General features: G+C 38.5%; 2 protein-coding genes and 1 non-coding gene across 7 annotated transcripts in view; 1 reads left to right on the top strand and 2 right to left on the bottom strand.

The window, feature by feature from the left end:
* Nucleotides 1-14,581, bottom strand: part of BCAR3 (BCAR3, NSP family adaptor protein) — a 121,994-nt gene extending 107,413 nt beyond the window's left edge. For 3 of the 5 annotated variants that reach the window (XM_026057489.1, XM_026057497.1, XM_026057498.1), the window contains exon 1: nucleotides 11,168-14,581. The gene's annotated coding sequence lies outside the window, so the exon portion shown is untranslated. The remainder of the gene's footprint in view (nucleotides 1-11,167) is intronic. The other 2 variants (XM_026057490.1, XM_026057491.1) reach the window with 2 other exon arrangements.
* TRNAR-UCU lies at nucleotides 11,278-11,362 on the top strand. Its single transcript is given in 2 exon segments — nucleotides 11,278-11,314; nucleotides 11,327-11,362. It is a non-coding gene; the product is annotated as a tRNA-Arg (tRNA).
* Nucleotides 14,582-16,144: 1,563 nt separating the features above from the next.
* Nucleotides 16,145-24,811, bottom strand: DNTTIP2 (deoxynucleotidyltransferase terminal interacting protein 2). The gene is made up of 7 exons (XM_026057499.1): nucleotides 24,584-24,811; nucleotides 22,345-24,092; nucleotides 20,726-20,861; nucleotides 19,882-19,977; nucleotides 19,090-19,254; nucleotides 17,797-17,906; nucleotides 16,145-16,296 (listed from the first exon to the last, which is right to left on the bottom strand). The coding sequence occupies exons 2-7, from the start codon at nucleotides 24,057-24,059 to the stop codon at nucleotides 16,203-16,205; spliced, it is 2,316 nt and encodes a 771-aa protein (XP_025913284.1). The 5' UTR covers nucleotides 24,060-24,092; nucleotides 24,584-24,811; the 3' UTR covers nucleotides 16,145-16,202.
* Between the last annotated feature and the right edge of the window lie 163 nt (nucleotides 24,812-24,974).

Here is a 24,974-nt window from a genome sequence, read left to right as displayed (position 1 = left end):
AGCCTTTGATGTACAGCTTTTTCTTCCTTCATACTGTGTCTTCTGCAGACTGATAAGTTGTATTAACTTCCACAGCCAGTTTTATGAGACAAAAATTGGAAGGAAGAATGTGGAACAAGGATCAGGTATAAAAATCATTTGCTAGTTCAGTGTTCTCCCATTACAGCTGTTAAAACAGAGATTACAGAAGTGCAAAATCTAAGTTTGATGTTCTGCTTTTAAGCTTGCTGAAAAATTGCACCATAACATTCCCTTATGCAGTATCTAAATGACTTTTAAAGCAAATTTACTGGGTTTACACATACAAAGCATTTTTGTCCTTCTTTTATAGTTGTCAGTTTTGAACCCTTGATCAAGCCATAATATTTTTGGTCAGTGTACAATGCAGCTGCCTACTTATACAGTCATTCCAAAGCAGATTCCTGAGAGCAAATTTTAACTTAATTGATGTATGTGGAACTTTGTTCTTTTCACTTTCCTCAGATACATCTGTTGACTTCAATACATGGTAAGTTAAGTTTTGCAACTGTAATACAAATTAGCCAGATTTCAACTGGGCCACAAGATAATACATGTACCTCAAATAATGAGCATAATCTATTGTAACCAACAATAGATTTGGCACATCTACAGTTCTGAAGATACTAGTCAAACTACATTATATAATCACCTTCACGATCCAATTTTCCAAAGGAAAAATAAGAAATAAGAAAAACACGGTCTTTTAGATAGAGCAGAACACCAGACAGGCGTCCAAAAGGCTGATGTTATTTTTCCTCATAATGTTCCTTCTATCGGAGGCCCTCTGAGGTACAAGAGACCATTCTGAGTGAAACCAGGGTAATATTCTTTTCTCTCTAATCTTGCAGTCGTGCATAACACCACTTGCAGTAAGGGCATGAATTAAGGCAGTCCTGAGAGCTGCAGCTGGGGAGACACAAGTTGTTTCACTTCTGATCATGCATCTGCCTCAGAACTGATGAACAAAGACAACAGAACTAAGCGGCATCGTGACAGAAATTCTACTTTTTACACAGAAAAGTGGTAGTTGGATAATAATACAGAAGCACTGTGGTGGACAATCCTTTCAGGTTTATTTATAAGGAAATGTATATGGCCTACAGTCTACTGGTTCTTGCTTGCTCCCATGGGCTTCAGTCCACACTTGAGCCCAGTATTTACAACTGTCATATTAAGCCTTGGAGCCAAAAATTCTGATGCTGAGTGTGCTGAGAGCTCTCAGTGTTTGCGAAGTCAAGGTATTCGAGACCCTACAGGATGGAACATAAAGCATGTATCTGGCCTCAAATACAGACTGTCTGTATTTAAGGCCAGATACATGCTTTATGTTTCCTCCCATTTTCATTAGAGAAGAACTTACAGCAGACTGCCACCCAAACTGAGAATCAAAGTCATAGCTTCTCCATCTGCTTATGGTTACCAGTAACCCATACAGCCAATAATATCCATCTATCTTTCAAAAAAAGAAGGCTTGTTAAAAAATGTTAATGTCATTTGTTAAAACTGCATATAATATAGTAAACACATTTCACCCAATACGTGAAATATTTTTTTCCCTAATCCCCAGAAAAAATACCTAGTTGTAATACAACTGGAAGTTCTAAACAGAAGTTTGGCAGATTATTGTAGATAGGCACTTTTAACATTTGAAAATTATATTTCAGAGTTAACTAATATGGGTTGTGAGCCTGCAAATCCTTGTTCCCATTTACCCTACTTTCGAAGTATCAAAAAGGTGTACCATTCTTTTTCACCTAATTAAGACCTCCATCAATACACTGACCACAGACCCACTTCTGGTTCCTACAATCCAATTATCACATTGGTATCTAATCTATGCGTAACCTTCAGGGTCTTCATTTGCCCCAATGACCCAAGGTTTAATCTACTCCTGTGTATCTCTGATCTACACTCTGATATCATTTATATTACAAAAAATCCGAAGTCTTCTCTGACTGCTTGCTATAAAGTAGTTTCAGATCTCTACCTGAAAAAAGAGAATGCTCATTTTCACATTAAGTAAATCTGAAAAGTTTCTATAAAACCTGTAAAATGGGATGACCTTGGTTCCCTACTTGGCGGAGAGCATACAGGGATGGTATACAGAGAGGCCTAAGACAATAGTGAAGTCCCATCAGCCACATCTCTTGGTCTAAAAACCTGGAGTATCCACAGGTAACACTTGGTAGTATGTGCGTCTTGGCATCTTTCCATGTAATCTTCCCTGCTCACTGAAGGGAAAATGGGGCGTGTGTGAGAGACTGTTTGAGAGAGTGTGAGTGTGCGAGAGAGAACCACAAGCTGCTGAGCATCTTTGTGCAGTCTAGAGGTTTGTGGCTCTGCACAGGGTCGGGCGCTCAGTCACTACTGCCAGCACACTCCTTTCACAGCTTGCCAAGTGGGAGCAAAACAGTGAGAAAGATGCAGAATGTCAGTGTAGTGTTAGAAGGTTCAGGTACTGACTGCAGAGTTAGTTAATTCCACAAAAATATCATGGAAATATTACACAGTCACATTTCTGTTGCGAGTTACTCACAAATTTACTACCTGTCCTTCTAAAAACAGTAGCAATTTGCACTGAGCACAATAAATATCTTGTTTATACTTTTATACTAAAACTTGGATTTGGAGATCCACCGTGCCTGTTATCACAAAGAATGACAGTAGTATCTGAACCTGAAAAGAAAACAAATTCTGAAGAACACTGAGTTGGATATCATCCTCATTTTACCTATTAGAAAATGTGAATAGCTTGCCAAACTATGCAGTAAGTCAAAGAAAAAAATACATGGTTGGAATTTGAGAGCTCCTGGCACCCACTCCTATATCACTCCATTACCTCATATTGCACACTGTGACTTTAGCTACAAAAATCAAATTAATAAATTAAGAGTGATACAGTTCCATTAAGTGAGAATTCAAATAGACAAAGTCAAGTTAAAAATAAACCTTTAAAATATAATTCACATTTGGTATCTCTAAAAGTCTACAGAGGGATAATTTTGCAAAAAACAACTTCTAATACAATAAATTCAACACACACTTGAAACTGATCTAGTAAACTAGTAACTAGTAACTTTTGGGGGGAAGGAGGAGAAGAAGGTACATATAAGTCTGGGATAGATTCCCAGCCTGTGTAACATTTGCAAATAAAAACCTGCAAAAACAACAGGATTTTTAAAGAATATTTTTTCTGCAATTAGATCAGAGTCAGTATTCAAATATTATGCTGAGTCAGTAACTCAGATTCATAACCAAATAAAAAGAAAAAGAACATTTAATCAAGAATAAAAGCCTTTCATCCTTTGAAAACATGCCTGGCAAGCGCATTCCAGAAGTGGCACTGACTACACACAAACAACCTAAGGGACAACACTTACCCAGGGATGTTCAGAACAATTTATAGGACACAGACTCAACAACAGTGTTCAGCCGGAAAGAAAAACAATCCATACAGTACAACTAGTGCCACACACTGGGAAATCAAAAAGGGGAATACATCCCGTAATATGAAAGTCTTACAAAGAAGCAAGAGCATGCAGCATTTTATCTTCCTACCTCTACATAGAGCAGGTTCCAATCAATGCAGATTAAAAGCACTTTGCCCCTCAGAAAAGCTAATGACAACACTTAAAGCTTGGATTTACTACCCAGGGACAGTTCCAAAGAAATCTTGGCAAAAATCACCTGTTTCCTCTGTTAAAGTGAACACCAAGCCAACTTGGTTCATTACAAAAAACTAGGCACTCTGTGCCAAATTCTGCCCTTACTAGCATCAGTACAACCTTGAAATAACTCCATTGATTTGGTTTTGGCAGTGCAGATCCAGAATGATTCAAATGAAAGCAGAAGTTAACCCAATGTTTTTACTTACAAAACATTCCCCTGCTGTCTGCACTGAACCAGATGACTGCACTGCACTAATACCTAAACAGTGCACTTGTTTTGTATGTGCACATCATTCACACAGCACATGGGTGAGGAGAGGAAGCAAATACTGCATTTAAACAGTGCAGGAGAAGGTAAGAATTTTTAGATTGTTTCAGATTCATTATCTTTTAACGGTATTTTCAAATTCTTGCTTTTAATCTGCATACTTGATGATGAGTAAAATTTATATATTGATTATCTCAAGATACTTTATCTTAATAAACATATATACTAGAAAAACATGCCCCACCCCTCTAAATTATTTTTGAAATCTTAAGAGCAAATCTGTATACTTGCTGTTGGTGGTTTTTTTTCCTAAATAATCTCTGTCAGAAATCTGGATAGATTCTATTATATATTCTCTTCCAGTTAGATTTGGTCTAAGGAACTGACAAACAAAATAGGGTACATAATAATAATAAAGCATTTCCACAGGAAGTTTCATCTCAAAATATTACAGTTAAACCTTGCAGATGACTAACCTGCACAACAACGTGTGAAATACGAGAGCATTACCTATATCTCACAGAAGGGAAAACAGAGCAGACTGCCTATGGTAATTCATCATTGTAGTTGCAAGGCTGGAGTAAGAATCCAAGATTTAACCGCTACATCATACTCACAGGTATACACATATTCTTCTGAACAGCACAAGAGGAGCTGAAATATAGTGTCATCTGCAAAAGAACTTTAAAGGAACAACTCAACTATGTAAATACTTGCTGGCTTGATGGTAATTTTAAAGAATAAAACCTCCGATGGTTATGACTAGATTTCAAAACGTAAGCCTGATTCAGTATCCAAAGTCAGTGTTTTTACCAGCTATGACTCAGTACAGCAAGAACAAAACTTTGCACCTTCAACTTTGATAATTATTAACTTAAGCAAGTAGTCTTTAGGACAGCTTCGGCACTTAAGGTAGACTGAAGCTTTCTACTCCATAAATTTGACAATCAGGTTGAGACAGAAATAGCTGCTGCTGATCTCTTCGTTTGCTCTGAAAATTACTAGTAATATACAGAGCGACTAGATAAAATTTCATAATACCAAGGAAATAACCTTAAGCTGAACAGGAACAAATGCCTACAAAACAAATAGGGTGAATGAAATCAGGTATCTAGGATTAAAAAAAAAAGTGGAACTAAACCAAGGAGAAACGGAGAGTTGCCACACAAACAGAAATCCCAACATAGGGAGGCCAAAGATCAAGGGTAGTTGGTATAGTTAAGAAAATCATTCAGGATGTATCACAGTTAAGTACTTCATACAGGAGGACAGGTACAACCTAAGAGTACACAAAAGGGCATTAAAAAGAGCTGTGTGAAAAACACTTTGGGAAGTCAAAAAGTTGAAACTGAACTGAAATTTAACTGAAATGTTAATAAAGAGCAGAAGAACCCTGTCTTTTCAGAATAACACAACTGCACAAAAAGTCATGCTTCTTAAATGTAATGGATACAATATGAGTAAAATACAGTAGAACTATAGTGACACTTGAAAAAAATGACAGTAGCTAATTTTGACTGTGATCAGCTACATGAACATGGACAGAAAAATTCTAAGCAAAAACTGGCCATAAACTAAATAAGAAACAATTCTGCAAAGCAAATCCCCACTGGAAAATACTCATAAAACATAATATTAACAAGGAAAGGAACATTTTAAGAATACCTTTATGTAGTGAAAGGGAGGCACCACTTTGGCATCCTTTTTGAAGGATGTTTGACTCAAACCCTATGCGTTTCTGAAACAAATTTTGATATCCTCTGGTGAGAAAAGCCCACCCATGTAAACAACATAAAATGCAGAAGCTGTCTTGAAACAGACTCCCACCTCGCTGGAAGTTGGAGGTACTCCATGCTTGGCAACAGCCGCCCTCTGGGACTTCTCCAGACTTCCTACGACCCTGCTCAGAGAGATTCCACACGACTCTGCTTAGGTGTGTGGCACAAACAGGAGCCTTCTTGAAGTAAATGTTTGTCAAGCATTTACCACTTCTCCAGAAAAACTCTGTATGTATAATTACTGAAACCGATTTCTGAAGGTGTTGAGGATCTCTGGCAAGTGCTAACGCTCCAATTACTTTCAGTGAAAACAATCAATAGCACAATGACAAGGGAGCAAAGGAAGTCAGTGGGAATCAAGGATGAAGAGTACTTTGCAATCATGGTTTTCATCCTTCTGCGCCATAAACAGAGCACTTTGGATTCTGACTCCAATAATCTGCATTTATTAAAAATGTTACTTTAGCTGTCAGTCTCTCAGATACAATTGCAGTGAATGGCCTCCAAATATACATATTCAGGAAGTGAGAAAAACATGGGGGGAAAAAAAACTCAGAGAAACAAAGCCAGTGCAGAGACTGGGTTTTATGTATTTTGCTTTCTTAATTATAAAGAAAATATAAATATAAAAATAAAATAATAATATAGACTAGAATAAAATCATAAATAATTATTAATAAAAACTGACTTGAAAGGAAAAATAAATTCTAGCATCTCATATTTTTCTAGATCATGCTGCAGTTTGCTTTACTCCATGATTAGAGCCAAGTATCATCTTAGCTTGTGCCACAGCTTCACCCCCCCCCCCCCAGGGGCTGTCATGACAGCTGGAAACACCTGGGGGCAGAGGAACACCCGGACTTTGCCCATTCCTTTCTCAGCGTTCCCAAATGTGCCTCCCACATCAGACCCTTCCTTAGTTACAAGGTCACCTACAGCAGAGGAATTGGTGTAACAGTGCTAGTATGGTTTTGTATGACCTGCAAGCATGGCTGTATTTGTGTGCAAACCACAGCACAATAAACGAATGTTAGCTCTGACATATTTGGAACTAAATGTATTTGGAACTAAACCTGTGAGAATTAAAGAACAGAGTGTGGTATACTTGTGTTGCCCTGACAGTTGGAAAACAGCTAGAAGCAGCAGCCACAGATTCTTAAAGGGGCAAAACTGAGCTCCAATTACTGTTAAAAAATTACTTGCACAATATGAGGAAAAAGGTTCAAATTTTCTCATCGAAAGACTCCATTCACCTCATAGCCAGCTCGGCAGCAGCCACACCATATGAGGATCCCATTATCGGAGTGATTTGGCACGACTGCGCATGCCCTCTCAACTCCCAAGGACACTGCTTTGGGGATTTACTCCTGGCTACCCAAATATACTTGAGAAGCCAGAACATGTATTAGCTGAACAACAGTCATAAATAAGATAATTGGAGGAGGTGCTTAAACAACTCAACAGCAATCTGCCTGCTGGCAGCCTGACAAAAAGAGAGAAGGATAGTTCCCCAGCACTCTGATGGTCTGGTGGAGATAGCAGCCTCTCACCAAGAAAAAGGTAGAGATGCAGAAGCTGAGATGCATCAATGAGAGAAATACTCCCTTAAAGAGTCTTTTTCAGACTCCTATCTGAAAGATCAGTCCCTGAAATTTCCAACAATTTTCCTGCCAACTTTGAAGAGTGCTATGCGGCAACTTGTGCCCTTTTCACTTGCTGCATTATGCAGATGAATTATTACAGCAGTAGGGCTGTAATAACCCCTCCTTCAAGGGAGAGAAAGAGATCACTCAAAATATACAGACTGCGTGAGAGTCAGCAATCCCATTTAGATAATCTGTATGTGGCAACCTCCTTCTCTATAGTCTTCCACCATCTCTTGCTCTCAAGAAATATATTTAGGATAATGGTCCTCCCAACAAACATCTGCAGAACCTGTGTAAATTTGAAAATTTACTCTTTCCATAAATTCACTGAAGTTCAAACCTTACATAAATCGATTTGATATACTGTAAATACTTTTTCATAGTGATAGAAGTTAATGCCCAAGTTGTAGAAAGTCTCTCTAAGATTACTTCAATCTCATAATTAAGTTCTCCATTTTTTATCAGTGGAAAAGTGCTATAGGACAGTGCTATTCCTGGCCCTGCCTTTGATCCATTTGCTGTCTTGGGTCAAGCTATTCTTGCCTCAGTTTCCTATATTTAAAATTAGTAAAAATAGCTTAGTTCAGTGAAAATTCTGTAAGTGCCAGTAACTAAAAGCAGCACAATAGGCCCCCAAGAAACTTCTCCTGCTTCCTGAAACAGACCATAGAGAAGAGCTAAGATGAAAGCTAGCTGGCAGCGTAAGTGGGCCTCAGCTGACGCTAGAAGAGGGGAAGTCCAGAGGACCTATTTAGTTCCAGCAGCAAGCAGAGGTTAATTCGATGTGTTGTTTTTGCCTTACATACCACATCTCATCTTGTTAGTTCACAAACTAGTGAGCTGCCCTGTTTCTCATGCAGCAGCTCCACCTGCTGCCCAAAAGGAAAGGTGAACTTTGCATTGGGACTGTTTAGAGGGGAAAAAAGCAAACTGACTTGAACAACCTGGAATATCTGGAAAAATTTTAAACACTTCCCCATTCAGTCCTCCTGCAAGAATGGCAGAAACAGCCAGCTTAGCATCTCCCTGTGAAATCAACTAACCAAACAGAAAATAAGAGAAATACAACAATCACATGAATCTCAGGATTCTTCACTCACACACCTTCAGAATCAACCTTCTCACACTGAACTCAGATTCTCCACTACCTACAGTTATTTAGTGCTGTGCAAAGTGAGTGTATAATGTTATCAACTCATACTGGTCAGGTACTGACACTCACTTCACCCCACAGTAAATGTGTCCAGGCATCCCCAAACTGTAAGATGTTTATGACAATTCTTAGTTATTTACAAGCAGTATATTTGAGTTGCAGATTAGCTGTTCCAGCAAATATGCTGCTGGTGTTAGGAAGACATGATGCTGGGCTGGCTAGACTTCTTAGTTAATGGTGCAGCACAAACAAATTTAAGCATATTATTTTGAGAACCAACTCAGTTCTTAAAAACTAAAAAGAAAATTCAGCTTCTTTTATGCAGTGTGTAGAACCTGAGCTGCTACAGCTTAAGCACTCAAATTAAGCTTTCCTTACACAGCATTCCTTTACCAGGAGCACTATGGAAAGCATGCAGAGGTATGTAAACGCCACTATCCAGAACAGTGTAGTTATGGCAAGACCTCATGGATGCAGAGCTTGGAAATCCAACCAGGCCTGCTCGGAGCCTTGTAGAACTTGGTGATTCTCAGGATACTCTATGTTTTTACAACTGCTCCAGCTCCACAAGGGATTGTTAGCTTGGGCCTAACTTCAGTACAATGCTTGCTTGAACTACGGAAACCCCAGAAACCCCACATTTTCCGAGCAGCATTAGAGGAGCCATTTGATAATCAACCAGCTAATTAGCTTTGGCTCACTGCTGGTGATGTGCACACTGGCTGACCCAGCACAGCGCCTTCATTGCCCAGGTTGCCTAGGTTATACATTACACTGGATATCTCAGCCCTTGCTACAATAGCTAATGGCAAGTCTATCTCAGAGGTTTGTTTTACATCGATTTGATTTGTTTCCTGATTCCTCAGATACTAGGGTGCAAGTTTATGGTCAAGTTTCTCTCTACTCCTATTGATACCGATAGTTTTTAAGTATTATTAAGTTAAAACCGAGATTCTCACAAAATCATTTTACTTTATAAACTAGGCCCCAGTAGTACAGAGCAGATCTTCCCGTGCCATCTGCCACGATGGAGCCCCCCTGGCTCTTGCTCCGGCTCCAGCCCCGGCCCGGACTGCGGACAAGGCAGGGCCCGCTGCCGTGCGCTCCCCACCCCCCAGGGCAGCGGGGGCAGCCGCGCACCACCTGGCCCCCGGCACCACCGCCCAGGCGCCGGCGGCATCCACGCACACGAGACGAGGATTTACCCCAGAAGCAGAATGCTATATACGATGTGCCTGGGTTTAGAATTGAATTTTTGGGGAGGGTGGGAGGAAAGAATAACCCTGTAGCCTGTCATTTGGCTTTTTTAATATGCCTATTTGATTTAAAAAAAAAAAAAAAACAGAGACTTACTTCAGATGATAATTACAGCTTTTAAGGGAAAATCTTGATTTACTGAATCCACTGGCAGTTTTACTATGAATTTAGATGAGGTAGAGTTCAGTCATTGCTCCCTTAAATAGATTTAGTAATAGCCAGTCATGGTATTTGGAACAATAATCCAAATATACTGTAATGTTTTCACTCATATTTAAAATATTGTCACGCAGTGAAATATAATTTCCCCAATTCATTTTCTTTTTCTTCTTTCCATTTATAGTGGGTTTTTTTGTTGTTGTTTTTTTAAGAGCTCAGAAATATCCTCTGTCGCTGTTTTCCAGGCGTGTTTCTCAGGCAGAAGTACATTACAATAACTTATCATGAGGTGACAGGTATGGAAGTCTCTAGCACAGACTGTGTGGATTTGTCTTCATCTCACTTGTTGCTTATGTTTTGTCTTATCAGATTCCCACAGAATTTTTTTTTTTTTTTTTAATCTCATGTGGCACCGGAAAGCCAGCGAAACACTGCTGTGCATAGGATACCCAGTAAACACAGTCACAGTTTCCCCAGTTCCTTTAATTCAGATGCTATTGTTTTAAAAATCTTGTTTGGGTTTTCTCTAAAACCCTATGGTGCTGGAAATCACCAGCCTTAAAGTATTTTTCATATGAAATGCATTTAAGATAGCTTAAGTTTTAAAGTTGACCCAGCATATTTTCCATATCCTTGATGCTATGGCTGGAAGGGTTTTTTGGTCTGAAATTGCATTTTCCCATTTACTCCAAAAGTGGAATGATGTTAAAAGCACATTATAAATAATTGCAATATGGGAAATACTGCTAGAATATATATTCATTAATGCAAAATCAAAGCGGACATTATTCATCAATATAGCACCTCCATGTGTGTAACAAGATCCAGTCATACGAAGACTCCTTTATGCAACTTTAGAGAGGTTTTGAGAAACAGTTCCACATTATTCTCTAAATATACAGGTTAATATTAAAATGTCCAAGGGTGAAGACAATAAATATTTTATATTCATCATTTATGAATGAAAAAACAGCGTTTCAAAACAATAACAACGTAGCCCTATGACAAACGTTTAAAAGCGAGCCTGTCCTTCATATGTTTTTCCCCCACGCGGGACAAGGCCGTGGGCAGGGCTCAGGGGCGCCTACATGCTACCTCTGGATTTGTTTGCAAAGCAGCTAAAAACACTAAGCCTATTCATACTGCTTAAAAATAAAAGATAAAAAACTGCATCGTTAATGACTGAAAAGAACGCATCCGAGGTCAAACGCACTTACGGCACTTCCGAAGTCCGGGCGTCCCTTCCGAGAGGCGGCGAGTGCGGGCCGTCGGGCGCCGGGGCGTCGCGCGCAGGCTCTATGGGCGGTGTGCAAAAAGTCCAACAGGTGGCTCCGTGGCGCAATGGATAGCGCATTGGACTTCTAGAGGATGAAGAGATTCAAAGGTTCCGGGTTCGAGTCCCGGCGGAGTCGCGTGTTTCCTTTTATTATTCTTTCTTTCAGCCGCAGTCTTTTCACTCCGTTTTCCCGTGCCTGCCCTCAGGGCCGGAGCAATCGGGCCGACCGACCTAGCGCTTCGCGGCGGCCGGTTCCCTTCAGCGAAGCTCTCGGAGTGCGCCTGACGGGGTGGGGGGTTTGGGGGCGGCTGGAGACAACGGCACCAAACTCCAAATAGCGCGGCAGCGAAGCAGCCGTTTCGGCCCCAAGCTCCGCTTAGAAAGACCGGTTTTAGGACGCTTCACTCCCAGCTAGGGTGGCGGAAAACGGCCGAGGCCTTTTCGCTCCAAGCCAGCGGGGGAAGTGCCGTCCTCCCCCCTCTCCGCGCGGGCACCAACGGCCGCCGGCGCGCGGGCAGGAGGCGCCCCGCAGCCCTGAGGCGCGCGCCACTGGCACACGCAGCGTTGAAAAGCAAGTCTGCAACAGCAGCACTTCGAGCAAAGCTGTCAGTGTCTACAAACCACCTTATTTACGCTTCTATGCTTCCAGAACAGTCTTCCGAAAATATTTTGAGTAGGAAATAAGCCTACTTCTTTTCTGGAGGCACTTCAGTGATGGTCCGTGATAATTTCTGGTTAAAGTTATTTTCAAGCAGCAAAACAAGCCCACAAAACGTAGCAGACAAAACTGAAGCATTTAACACTTCAATTAACATCACCTTTTCTTCCCCACATACACATATCTACAGATAGAAGATGAATAGCATTTTTAATAATAGCAATTTAACAAGGACTAAAACCCAAACAGCAGCAGCACTAAAACCAAACCTCCTTGATTTTGATTGTGAAAATTTAAGACTTAATTACGAAAATTTGGTATCTTCTATCTTGGGTGGCTATGGCCTCTCCTCTTTCCAACCGTAATCACGTTCATTATTTAAAAATAAAAAAGGGAAGGAAAAATTCCTCTATTTGAAAATGAAATATGCTATTAATAACATTAACTGTCACTAACTGTAACTCACTCTCAGGAATGCTAATAACAAGCAAGACGCACTAAGCTAAGTACAGTATAAATACAGCCCATTACAGAACCAAACTCTCTCAGAATTCACAGATAAATATTAAAAAAAACTCACAATATTAATCCCATAAAAAGCATCTAAATCAAGTGACAGATGACAAAATCTTCTTGTTTGCACTTCCAACAATGCTTTTCTTCACAAATACTATTTCCCCTATCTCTAGTATTTAAGGATGGCCTCAGTTTGTCAGTGAATTTACCTAGTTCCCAGTGAAAATTTCAGGGCAGAGGCTTTTATATATATATTTGCATGCGGTAAGCAATATTTACAAAATATTACTTAAAGAGCTTACAAGTTAAGTAAGCGCTACAGTCCAGAAGAAAGACAGAGAAACTGCGTGATAAAGCAGCAGGGAATTCTTTACGGATGAGCACACAGGCAGGTGTGGCTAGGGAAAGCCCTCCTGGGATACAGGCAGTATAATGCAATGCAAGCCTGAGTGCTAAAGTATAGGGGAAGGATTCCACAAAATATTTGTATGAAGAGGGTTTTGAGGAAAATGCTGCAAAGACAACATATTTATAGTCTTTCAGGTAGTTAAGACTTTGAGCATGATGCAGCAATAGAAAAATGCAAGAATTACAACAAGTGACATGAACTGGACAAATGCTGTTAGTTACAGAATTCAGGACTAATCGAAAAACAATGTATAGGCAAAGAGACAGTCAAATAATCAAGAATAATCATTTTATCTGACTGGATAAAAAGAACTTTCGCCATGAGGACAGTCAAGCAGTGGAACAGGTTACTCAGGAAAACTGTGCAGTCTCCATCCTGGAAGGTTTTTAAGACCCAACTGTATAAAGCCCTGAGCAGCCTGGTCTGAGCTTAGAGCTGAGCCTGCTTTGAGCAGCAGGGTGGCCAGGATGAGCTCTCATGGTCCCTGCCAACCTCAATTATCCTTGGATTCTGAGTTTTACCAAGACTCGTCTATCTAGACTCCTGTAATAAAAAGACAGAACTTTTTAAAAATTAAGAGATAAAAAACAGTCATACCACATGGAAGATAGTGAAGATAATCAACAGAAAAAAAAAGAGGAAGACAAGAAAACGTAGCTTCAGTTTTAGAGAGACTAAACTGATTGCTAAGAGATTATTAAAATATCCCAAAGAAGCGATAAAGAAGTAGTGTGAAAATGAGCAGCACACAGTAGTAGTTTACTTTTGTGCCTAAACTCCCATGCCTGCTGGCAGCACCCCACCAATCCTCTTACCTCTACCACTGTTACTCTAATCCCTTTTGATCCTCTTTGATTGTAGCACTAGGGGATGGACTGTGAACTCACTGGGCCATACAAACATTGGATAGTTTCTGCCTCAAGAGCAAAAGGAAAGAGAAATACAGGCAAAACCAGGGGGAGCAAGCAAAAAGAAACAGAAGAAATGAATTACTATTCATATCTGCACAGAACATTCTAGCAACATCCAAAATATCACTAAGTGTGTGCGTGTGTATATTAAAGGATACCTATTACTCTTTAATCTCAGGGAAATTTCTTGTTAATGTTTATCCTTTACAATAAAGGCAGAATTACAAATTAATGCATCGGGCAGCACAGTCACAAGAATATATTACTTGCAATTTATAAAGTTTCTCAAAATATCCTAATGTTTTTCAAATAATTTTTGATATATTTAAGTATTTTCTGAGAGATTTGATCATCATCAGCTTATGCAATCACATGATGCATTTTGTTTTTACTCACTCTCCCCAGTAACTTAAATCTGATGCCAATTTCCATCAAATTTAACTGAAAGGTAAAGGAGTCCAAACTATTAAATTCCTATACTGTTATGAAAATTGGTAGCTGAGAAAACACACAAACTAGTGCCTTCACTGAAAGAGGGGCTGAAACACAAGCTCAGACAACAGTGGACTGGCAAGCCTGCAAACACGCAGGTACTACCTTGCAACTCAGCAGACGCGATCCAGCACATCTTGCCTATTGTTCATACAGAAGACGACAGGCACTTGCTGGGCGCAGTGTGTAGGAAAACAGAAGGTATTAGAAATAAGTGAAGGAAGGGGAAGGCTATTGGACATAAAACAAATCCCTCAGTAACTATGTTGCATATGAAGTAACTTGTTTTAATGAGCTGTTAGCTGGCTATTGAGCCGCCTGAGCAACAGAAACTGAGCTGGTACTTGCTGTTTTAACACCAAAGCTTGCATTTCTCTTGTAAAGCATTTCAAAGTTGTACACTGCTTTTCCAATTTCCACTCGAATGCTCCAAGATGCAACAGAAAGAAAACAAGGCACCACAGTAGTTGTCATTCTTCAGTATTCAATATAAATTTTCTTGTGCTTCCATGTCTCGTTCAGAAAATGAGACACCATAGGTGTTTTTATTGGCTTTTTTATCATTCAATATTAGCATACGTATAAATGTATTAGAATAGCATCTGCATATTAGCTGAGACATGGGGATAGATGGTTCTACTTGTATGTGTTTGATACTTCCCAATGAATTCCCTTTACTTTTTGCACCATTCACCTCCAAGTAGACGCTTTTTAAGGAATCTAGATTCCTGTCTGTCTCTGGTAGTGAATATAGATGGACAACTTCAGAAGAATATAACTGAGAGTCAAAGGTCCACAGAAAAAATTCTTTCACACTTCAGTTGATGATCAGTGTATACCATGACACTCATTTCATTTTAACCATCTGCAGCACAAATATCTAATCCTTAAAAAAAGCTATTTTTCATTCGCTATTGTAGAAAATTTGATGTTAAACATTGGTCAAAAACATACTTCTTGTTTAAAATTTGCAAATTTCAAAATTCCATGTTCTCATTATACAAAAATAATCAGCATCCCTAGTCTTCTGACATTCATTCACCCAATCCATCTAAACCAATGTAGCGGTAGTTTTACTTCTGCTATTTCCTGTCTTTTCTGCTACCTAAAGGCAGTAACTGAGTTACACTAACTGTAACACCAGTATAACAATAACCAGGTCATTAAAAACATCAAATAAACAGCACAAAGCTTCACACAAGAACAAAAGGTTATAAACTATCACTGGAGAAAGACAGAACTGATACCTTATCTCTAGTTCTATGATGGTAGCAAGGCTTTCCAAACCCACTGTATTAATTTTCCTGAAGAACTATTCCAAAGTCAGCTACCAGACCACCGTCTGCAAATTACCCTAGAAAATGGACCCAACTGACAAGTTATTTTTGCAAAGACCATTAGACAATTACCAAATGGTAAAAATTAACAAAAAGCAACAAAGGAGTGGATGTTAAAAAGTGTGTGTGTGCACGCAAAACTATGTGCACCTGTAGAATCCCAATGCATTCTCAACCATATTATGTTCACTGTTGAAATAAATACTTCACAACCAAGCTATTCCTCACTACCCTTTGCTACAGAATTGGCCAGCAGCACCTCTGGTAAGACATGGAAAAACTTGCTCTAGTACACAGTAAGTCCCAAAGTGAAGTACTACTTTAACAAGCTGAACTTTCTAATCCATTCATGACTGAATTAATGAAATTAGACTGAAGACTTAACAGACCATAATTCATGAAGTTGGATTAAGTGCTCAGATTTAACAATATGCCTTCAAGTCATCATCTTTTTAACATTAATTTAAATATTTCACTTAAACCCACTTTTAGATACCTGATAATTTGATAAAGACCCCTAACAAAATCCCAGCTGCAAAAATTTCCCCAAACCTCAATTTACACAATCTTAAAAAAACAAAAACACCAGCAAGCATTCTGTAAAATAGTTTATAACAAATAAGTTGTTCCAGCTTGTTATTTTTCTTCAAGTCTTAATTGTGAAACTTCTTCTTCTTCCGATTCTTCTTCCCTGCTGCAAAAGCTGCTTTTTCACTCATGATCTCCTGATACTTCCTTTTATTATATCTGAACAAAATAGATAATTTACTTTTAAGCACAGTAAAATTAAAGTGCAGAAAAAGGTAACATGGAAAACACTCTACACATATAATTTGCCAAATTGAGTTCTCTCATGTTTTCTATGAGTCAAATTTCTTTAATTTTGTACACTTATGTCTATGTAAAGGGAAATCAACACTGGCATTAATGATAAATGCAGGTAAACTTGTTTCTGAAATAAGTTTGATTAAAGAATCAAGAATATTTGCATACCCAATGACTTCTTCATTACATAAGCGATTACACTTTGAACATTTTGCCAAAACACTGCTACCGATTTCTTATAGTGGGAAAACTCATCAATATCAACAATGTTACAGAGAGGTTTTACTCATTTTTATGCTACCCTCTTAACAAACTTAGATAATCAGCCTCTACTCGACACTGAAGAGTGAGATAAGATTAACACTAAACAGTGAACAGGATATACTTACTAAATATGAGTTACTTGCTCCACTAATACAGATTCTTATGTACCTGTCCCAATTATCACTGTGGATCATGACACACTTAGCAGTACTGAGACTTTTAATTGCAAGTTGGAAACCTGACAAATACCTGCATTAATGCTAAAATATCTGGCTGAAGCCCTTGATTAGTCACAGCATAAATTAATTGATCAAATTTCAGCAACTTTCATATTTTAAAGTTACTTCAACAAACATCCGCCAAACCATGTAAAGTCAGAAAATTAATTAAGAAATAGATACATTAACTTAATTTCAAGCCTGACATTTACAAGCCTGACAACATTAAACTTTACTATCCCAAATTCTGGACTATCCGCAAGAAAACACGATGTTATACGGGGAGGAGGGGAAAGAGAGAGAAATGAAGACTAGCATCATGTAATAACCAATATAAAAATGGATCAACTATGGGATCTACTCCAAAAATAGTACGCTGGAAAAACAATAATTCATTCAATCATATTCTTCAAGTAAGACTTCTACAGCAATTTTGATTCCTATGACAAGTGGCAAGCTGGCACGCTTATAAAACTAAATCCCATGAACTTTCATACAAACAGTATAGGCAGCACTTTTCTATCAATTATGCCAAAAAAGTATTCAATCTTTCAGTCAAAACAAGGTTTATACATAGACATAAGTCACTCATTCAGAGTCCTTGTTTTTGGCGCAAGCCTGTGGGGACACTTGTTTTTGAAGTGAACCAGGACAAGGCTGAGTGACATTTCTTTAACAGTGACAGTGATGACCCCTCAGAGTTGGATAAAACCATTTTATGAAAATAAAAAATATACTTTCTCACAGTCTAATTAACCCCTGTCCCTTAGAGCTTCTCAATGGCAGTGCTGTAGAACTGCTAAAACAGATTTATGCTTACTTCTTTAAAGTATAAAAAAACCCCTCAACATATAAACTGAATAAAAAGAAAAAAGTAATTAGTTAAAATACAGTTCTCTCTCACATACAGGATTAGACTTACAAAAACATTTTTAAATACCTTCTAAACTCAGAATCCGCAAGCAGCTCTTCAACAATTGTTCTTTTCCTTTGTTTCTTAGGGATTCGGCTGTGATAAAAGTCTATGGGAGAATCAACCACGGTTCCAACCTAGAAAATAAAAATTATAAACGACCTTACTGTAACAGCAAGATGTTCATTGTTTTGCTCCTTTTTTTTGTTTTTAACCCCAGTGACAATTCTTAAGACACATACACAGATGACCAGAATGGTATCTTTTTTTTTTTTTAACCTGGTAAAGTGTAAAATGTCAGACATAAGCAGTGTTTTGTATGCAAAGTAACTTTTTTTCTCATTTTTAGTGCACTCAGGAGGAGGGTCTGAGTTTTGAAATTGTACGGTTTTCAAGATTGGACTGCTGCATCAACACTTACCTTCATAAACCAAATCCAGCTCTTAACTTTTAAGCAACCGCACAAACCTATGTCTTTCCAAGGAGGGAAAGGAAAGCCTCTTGACTGTCTTAACTCTTTCCTATATCATCACAGTGTTTCTGCTAGATGACTAAACAGTAGTTAACCCTGCTCTAATTTAAGGGCTCCAACCTGAAAAGCATCACATTTATGCCAACTGGCATGTTGGCCAGTTCAGTAGTGGAGATACATGGAGTAATTATTTCATGTAGTAAAAACAGACCACATCTCATTATTTGGAACACATCTGTCCAAATATTTTCATGCTCAGAAACTTCAAAACACATACAACAAAATCCAGCCTTTAAAGTGAAACGGTAGTATTTTGAGGGATGTGGACCATTTCCTCAAGTGCGCTACCTAATCAAACAGACATACATACATGGAATCAAGCCAAGTTCTATATTTGCTGCAGTAATTATTTTCCTCATCAAAAAGCTTCAAGGCTGAGAGCTACAACAGCAGAAATTCTAGCTGATCAATAAGCCAGTTGGTGCCACTCAAAATATATTAATTAATAAAATAAACACTTATTATTTTCTACACCCTTGTTAAAAAAAGCCAATACTTAAAAAAAAAAAAAGCCAGTGAAAATCCAGTCCATTGATGGCTGAGAATAGGGATTAAAAGGTCAAACATTTGTTGTTCTGTACAGTTGAAATTAAAAAATTCAACACATACACATAAATAAACACACAGTTAAGCAGTTGCAAACTGCAGCCAAATAGTCAAGATACTTTAGCAATTAAACTATGAAATTAAATCAAAAAAACATAGAGGCTACCAACAAATTAGGCAGGGAGTAAGGATAACTGCTCAAAACTTCAGAGCAGTAGTAAGTACTGCTGCTGCTTTCTTACCTGGAAATATTTTGGTAAACCTTCTCTATCATTCTTTTTATAAAAGTGCTTAGGGTCCAGCGAAGCTCTCATCTTCAAAACCTTGAGATCATTTTTCAGTTCACTTGTGATTTCTGGGGCTTTCATACCAAACCAACCATCACCTGTTGTTTTCTCTCGCTCTGCCTAGGATTCAATGCCAAGAATAATCAAATTACATTCAACAACCAGGACAGGATAGAGGGCTACTCCCCACCCCCCTCACCCACAAAGATGGGTACAGTATTTACAACGTATCTTTGTACCTTTAAGAAAGTGTATTTTATGACCCTTATTATTAGTAGGCCATCAGTGCTGTATTAATCACAGATTTGTACTACATGAGAGCATTACCTTTCACTTCAATTTCATGGTTACTTAAACGTCTGAAACAACGCATTATGTAGACAGTGTTAGATATGTAAAAGTTGTTCTTGTAAGAACTACAGAGAAACAAAACTGAAAAGAACTCCCAAGCTTAAAAATGCATGTTTAATCAATGCTGTAGTTAAGGCAAGCAAAAGAAGCAAGGATCCTACTCAGGTCTGACACCACATCAGCATTTACCCTTCCAAACTTCTGACTGACACAATTAGCAAATAGACTTTGCTTCCACAAGACTGCTTTTCACAAGATGGTTCAAGGAAGATCCTAACTTCATTTTCAGTTCATCATTCCACTACCATGTGAGGCCTGTATGCGCACGCAGTCCCAACATGGGGTTTCCAACCTAATGTTCTGTTTTGTCATTTGAGTTATTAGCTCTCCACTCACCTTGCGCTGTTTCTTCAGCTGGTGAAGGGACTCCCTAAAGGGTGGAACACATTCCTTTTTTTCAAAATCTGGAGTTATTATACTCTTCTGCAAGAGCTGTAAGAAAAAAAAAAATTAACAACATCTGAGAAGAATTTTACTGCTCACTTGTATTAACAGAAGCTACCAAAGGAATGACGCAGAATCTAAGTAAGCATTAGAATAAAATACATTTGAGTTGAGAATGGCTTATTTGAGTCACAAAGAAGATAGCAGTGACCCTCAAAACGGAAAGAGGGAGCAGAATTCTGGCCAACAACAGAAAGCAGTTAGCTAGCTTTGGAAGAAATGAGATAGTGAATATACCAGAGTAAACAGGGCTATCATGGATGAGCCTAAGAAAACAGTCTCAATGAAAATAATGCATTCCTTTTTTCTCAACAGTGCTTTGAAATACAATCACTAATCCCATATTAGGAATGGTATGGACCCGAATTTAGTGAAATTTATTCTTGCTATGGACTAAAAACCTTGTTAGCAGACCTTCAACTCATGTACTGTTAGGTAAACCTACAGACATAGTTAAGTTCTCTTCTCTACAGGATAACTCTGGTATTTGCACTGCTTTTCAGTTTCTTAAATGTCACATATATCTATATTCTATATAGATAGATATATATATCTATATATCTATATCTATATTCTCAGAATTAAAACCAAAGTTATATACACTCTTTGGCAAGAAAGAAGTTCTCCACAAATTAGGAAAGTAGGATATGTCTTTCTAAACAAGCAAAACAAAATTATTAAATTAATATCTTTGTGTTACTGTAGTTAGTTAACTGCAAAATTATAAACACATTACCTCATCCTTCTTTTTCTCTTTCAGTTGTTTAATTACATTTGAGCTGGGTTTTTGTTTTTTTGCATCAAAGCTAATATATAAACCTCCAAGCTTCTTGATATTCAAACCAGGATCTATGCTGCTGGACAGATGTAAACTGAAAGAGAAACAGTTAATGACTAAATAAAATTAACAAGCATGTAGCTAAATCTTCTACTGTCCTCTGAGAAAGACAAACACAGAAAACATTTTCTTCTTCCCAATTAAGTGCAGCACTGCAATTTTTTTTTTTGAGTTCTCTGTACCTAGAAGAAATGGTGTTACATAATTAAGATGAGGAAAAAAACCCCATGCTATTATATGAAGTGAATGTTTATTAAAGAGCACTACCAGTGGAATTTCTTCTAAATATCTTTCATGTAGTATTCCTATCTTAGATACTGCTTTTATAAAATTGAATTCTTAATTTGCTTAATTTTGCAAAATACAAAAAAAATCCTTTGTTGCTTGCAAAACGAACTCATGACCAACACCCTTCTTCTATACATTTAATAGCTTGCTAGCAAAGGGCGGGGGGGAACCCAAACATATAAGAGGTAAAAATATTTTCAACTCTTAGTGAAAAGTATGAAGAGACTAGAATTCATCAGAGAAATGATGACGTTAAGTCCTTGTCTGTATAATGCTACTAGGAACAATGTCAATAAACATTTCAAAGCTAGTACGTCTCACAATTTTTTCATTACTTCATTCAGACAGTCAAAGGAATGAATTTATAAACAATGTATGATGGCTGACTCAAAAGGAGTTTTTTGATGGCAAGAATGAATAATAAAGTTTTATGAAGAAATATGCTAATATCTAAACAGGTACAACAGATATTTATTGTAGCTTGAATACTTATTAATACAAGGCCTTTATAATTTCGTGTTAAGCTATGAACTAATCTCCTGTAATATCTTTACACTGAATGCCTGTCTAAATTTTTGTACGACTTCCTGTCTACCTGAATGTTTTGAAAGGGTAAGGCTTATTTATCAGATGCAACACAATACTATGCTTTAAACATACAAAGTATACAAAGGGGTTTGAACTGGGGGTTGGACCAGATGAGCTCCAGAGGTCCCTTCCAACCTGAATTATTCTATGACTGAATGCTGAGCTGATTTCACTTGAAGTGTTACCATCACACAGCATAGGAAGAATTGAAAACATAGAAGTGTCAGAAGCTACTGACTAGGATTAAAAAGCATGACCTAATTAAATTATGTATAGATGATTTACTGGACTTTATTTGTTTTTTAAGCTGAACACGTGCCAGGCCAGGTAAAGTAGCATCTCCAGAGGCCTAAATAGTTCAGAGACTTCTGTCCTGCTACACGTTAAACAGAAAAAAAAAAAAACCCACTGAATTTCAGTTTTGAATGTATATCTACATATATATACACACACACATATATTTAGGCACCTAAATATAACAACTCTATTTTATAATCTGAAAAACCCCAGTTTCATGTCCATGACTTTGTGATGACACAACTCCTTCATTTATTCCACATCATTTAGCACTTATGTACATATACTATGCGTTTGCCTGAATGAAACGCGGATTCTTTAGTCATTCCCCCAAAGATACTTACACATCAATCTTATTTTTCAACAGTTCTTCTTCTTCATCTTTCTCATCTTCATCTATCAATTCCTCTTCAGCCTCTTCCAGATCTGAGGATTCCTCAACTTTTGCGCTTCCTTCAGGCTTACTTCCAGCATCACTAACTAGGTCTACCTGATCTAGATAATACTTTTGGCTAGAACCCATGCCTGGCTCAGTATCGATTACAAAAAGCCCTTCAGCACGCAGTGAACTGTCTTCTAAAGATTTGTTCAGGGAAGGTGTCTTCTCATCTGCCTCCGCGCAACTCAGATCCTCTTCCACTATACATGTGTCTGCTACATCACTATTTTCAGATTCATCGCTTTCATCTTTATTCAGAAACAATGCAAAAGAATCATTTTTCTTGTTTGATCTTTTGCTGCCGTGGGATACAGGTTCAGTATATTGTCCTGTTTGGTCTTCATTACTGTCTACACTGATTTCAAGCATTCTGGATTCACCATCAATGCTATCAGTCATTTGTGCAATAGTTATGTCTTTTTGTGGGCTGCTCACTACACTAGATTGCTTATGCATGCTTAATTCATCAGCATGGTTGAAAGACTCCTGTACAGCTGCCTCAGCATCTGCTCTTTCCTGTTCTGGATTTTTTTTACTTTTATTTGGTGTTATTTGTCCTTGGGATTCTAGGGATTGTTTGAGACTCATGCAGTCAGTCCAAGTAAGATCCATGCTTTTTAATTTTCCCCCTTCCATAAATACTTGACTGTGCTCTTCTTGTATTTGGCCACATACTTCCTTTGAGTCATCTACTCCAACAGTCTGTATATCCTTTATTGCTTTTTTTCTAGGCGATTCAGTGATACTTCTCTGTGTTACTTTTGCAAGACTGCTAGGTGTTGTATCGTTCAAAAAATCTTGTTTCACATCTTCACTCAGGGTTGTATTGGCAGATCTGGGAGAACATTTGCTCTTAGGAGCACTGGGTTCTTTATTATCCTGAGTGAGAGAGGAAATGTCTTCTGTGTCAGAGACACATTTTGCAGCAGGTCTAGAATCAGAAATTGTTACTGGGTTAGATTTAACTGTGTCTTCAATTAAATTCTGATCTTCTGAAACAGTTTTGTTTACTTTCTCAGTCTGCTCAATATTTTCTGCTTGCGATTTCATTCGCATGCTCCTAGTAATTCGTTTGGTAGTGACAGATGGTTCCATAAGAAAACAGCATGACTCTGCATCAGAAATATCTTCACCCTGGGCTTCACAAATTGGGTCTGATTGCACTTTCTTTTTGCTTTGCCTGCTTCTTGTAGTTCTGGTAACATTAGGCATCCGGACACCAGAAACAGCAGAAGAACAAGACTCAGCTTCAGAGACATCATCTTCATCCTGAGTCCTGCTTAACTCATTTAGAAAAGCTGTCTTGTCATGCCTTTTTTTGGCAGGAGAATCCGGCTGATAAGGAACTACTATTTGTCGTCTTCTTGTTACCCTTATAAACAAAGGTGTCTGAAGACCAGACACAGAAGAGCAGTTTGATTCTGTTTCTGACACATCCCCATCAGTTTGTGGTTCAGCAACTGATTTTGCAATGGTTCTGTTCTGATTTCTAATCATTTGCATCTCTAAGGTATCACTGACATCTGATTTTGTTTCTGCATGTTCCAGCTCTTCAAGTTGAGATTCATGAATTACCTCTGGCCTACAAGTTGCTTTACTCCTTCTTCTAGTCATCCTCATAGACGCAGGAGTACTATTTTCAGCAGATGCTGTCTAGAAAAGAAATGAAAAAGTCTGCAATTAACAAACAAGACAACCCCACAGAAAGCATGCTTTACTAATCATTAATGCTTTTTTAAACAAATCTAGTCAAGCTGATAATGTATTATCTCTCTCTTAGTAGCCCTATCTCCATGGAAGAAGCGTTACCAATCCATTCCTAGCTTACCCATTTGTTTGCTGTCTTTTGATCAACACAGGAGTAGAAAAAAAACCCAAAACACTACTCCCATAAAGAAATGCAAGTAAACCCAGATATCCTCAGTCTAATTCTAAAAGGTTCTAGCAAGTTGTCATGGGAAACAAATTCAAAAAATAACATTCAGAAACAAAGATTTGCCCAACTATAAAATGTTCAGGCCCAGCAATGGCCTAGATAGAATGTACCCCAAAATAGTTGCCATATCCAATTATAGCTGTTTTAGGAACTGACGGGTCTCAAACCCTAGTTTGAATCAGCTTCCTGAACGATGCTTGTACATTACCTCGAAGGCAGCTGAAAGTCTGGGGAGAAACTTGCTCTGCTACAGGCAAGCACACTCTGCAATAGCAGGCTCCTCCCCACAAGAGAGTAATGCTGGGCCAGCAAAAAACATGTTGCCTAAATAATTAGAGTCGAAGTGACAGTTATTTGCGTGCCTGCTGCAAAAGCCACAGGGAACTGCTAAAACTGCAACAGTGCAAAGAAAAAAAAAATTGCCCCAGCCGTGGCAACGTTGAGTGGCTTAACGAGGGCTGCAGGCCGGGGCGGGAAGCCCGGCAGGAGCGGCCGCCCCCTGCCCCGAGCCCCGGCCACGCAGCCGCCGCCCCAGCCCCAGCCCCAGGCCGCGCCTGCTCAGGCTCGGCCCCGCGGGGAAGATGGCCGCTGCGCGCGGC

The sequence above is a fragment of the Apteryx rowi genome, unplaced genomic scaffold (genome assembly GCF_003343035.1).
Source record: "Apteryx rowi isolate R43461 unplaced genomic scaffold, aptRow1 scaffold_14, whole genome shotgun sequence".
NCBI lineage: Eukaryota > Metazoa > Chordata > Aves > Apterygiformes > Apterygidae > Apteryx > Apteryx rowi.
The sequence above is the reverse complement of the archived record's forward strand: the minus strand, read 5'-3'. Positions and strand labels throughout refer to the sequence as shown.

Bases quoted from the DNA above. Each gene is read 5' to 3' on its own strand.
- DNTTIP2 (XM_026057499.1), bottom strand. From the start codon at position 24,059: ATGAGGATGACTAGAAGAAGGAGTAAAGCAACTTGTAGGCCAGAGGTA. The intron at 20,862-22,344 runs GTAAGTATCTTT...TTTCTCTTTCAG, and splicing joins TTGAAAAATAAGATTGATGT to TTTACATCTGTCCAGCAGCA. The intron at 19,978-20,725 runs GTAATGTGTTTA...TTTTTCTTACAG, and splicing joins AAGAGAAAAAGAAGGATGAG to CTCTTGCAGAAGAGTATAAT.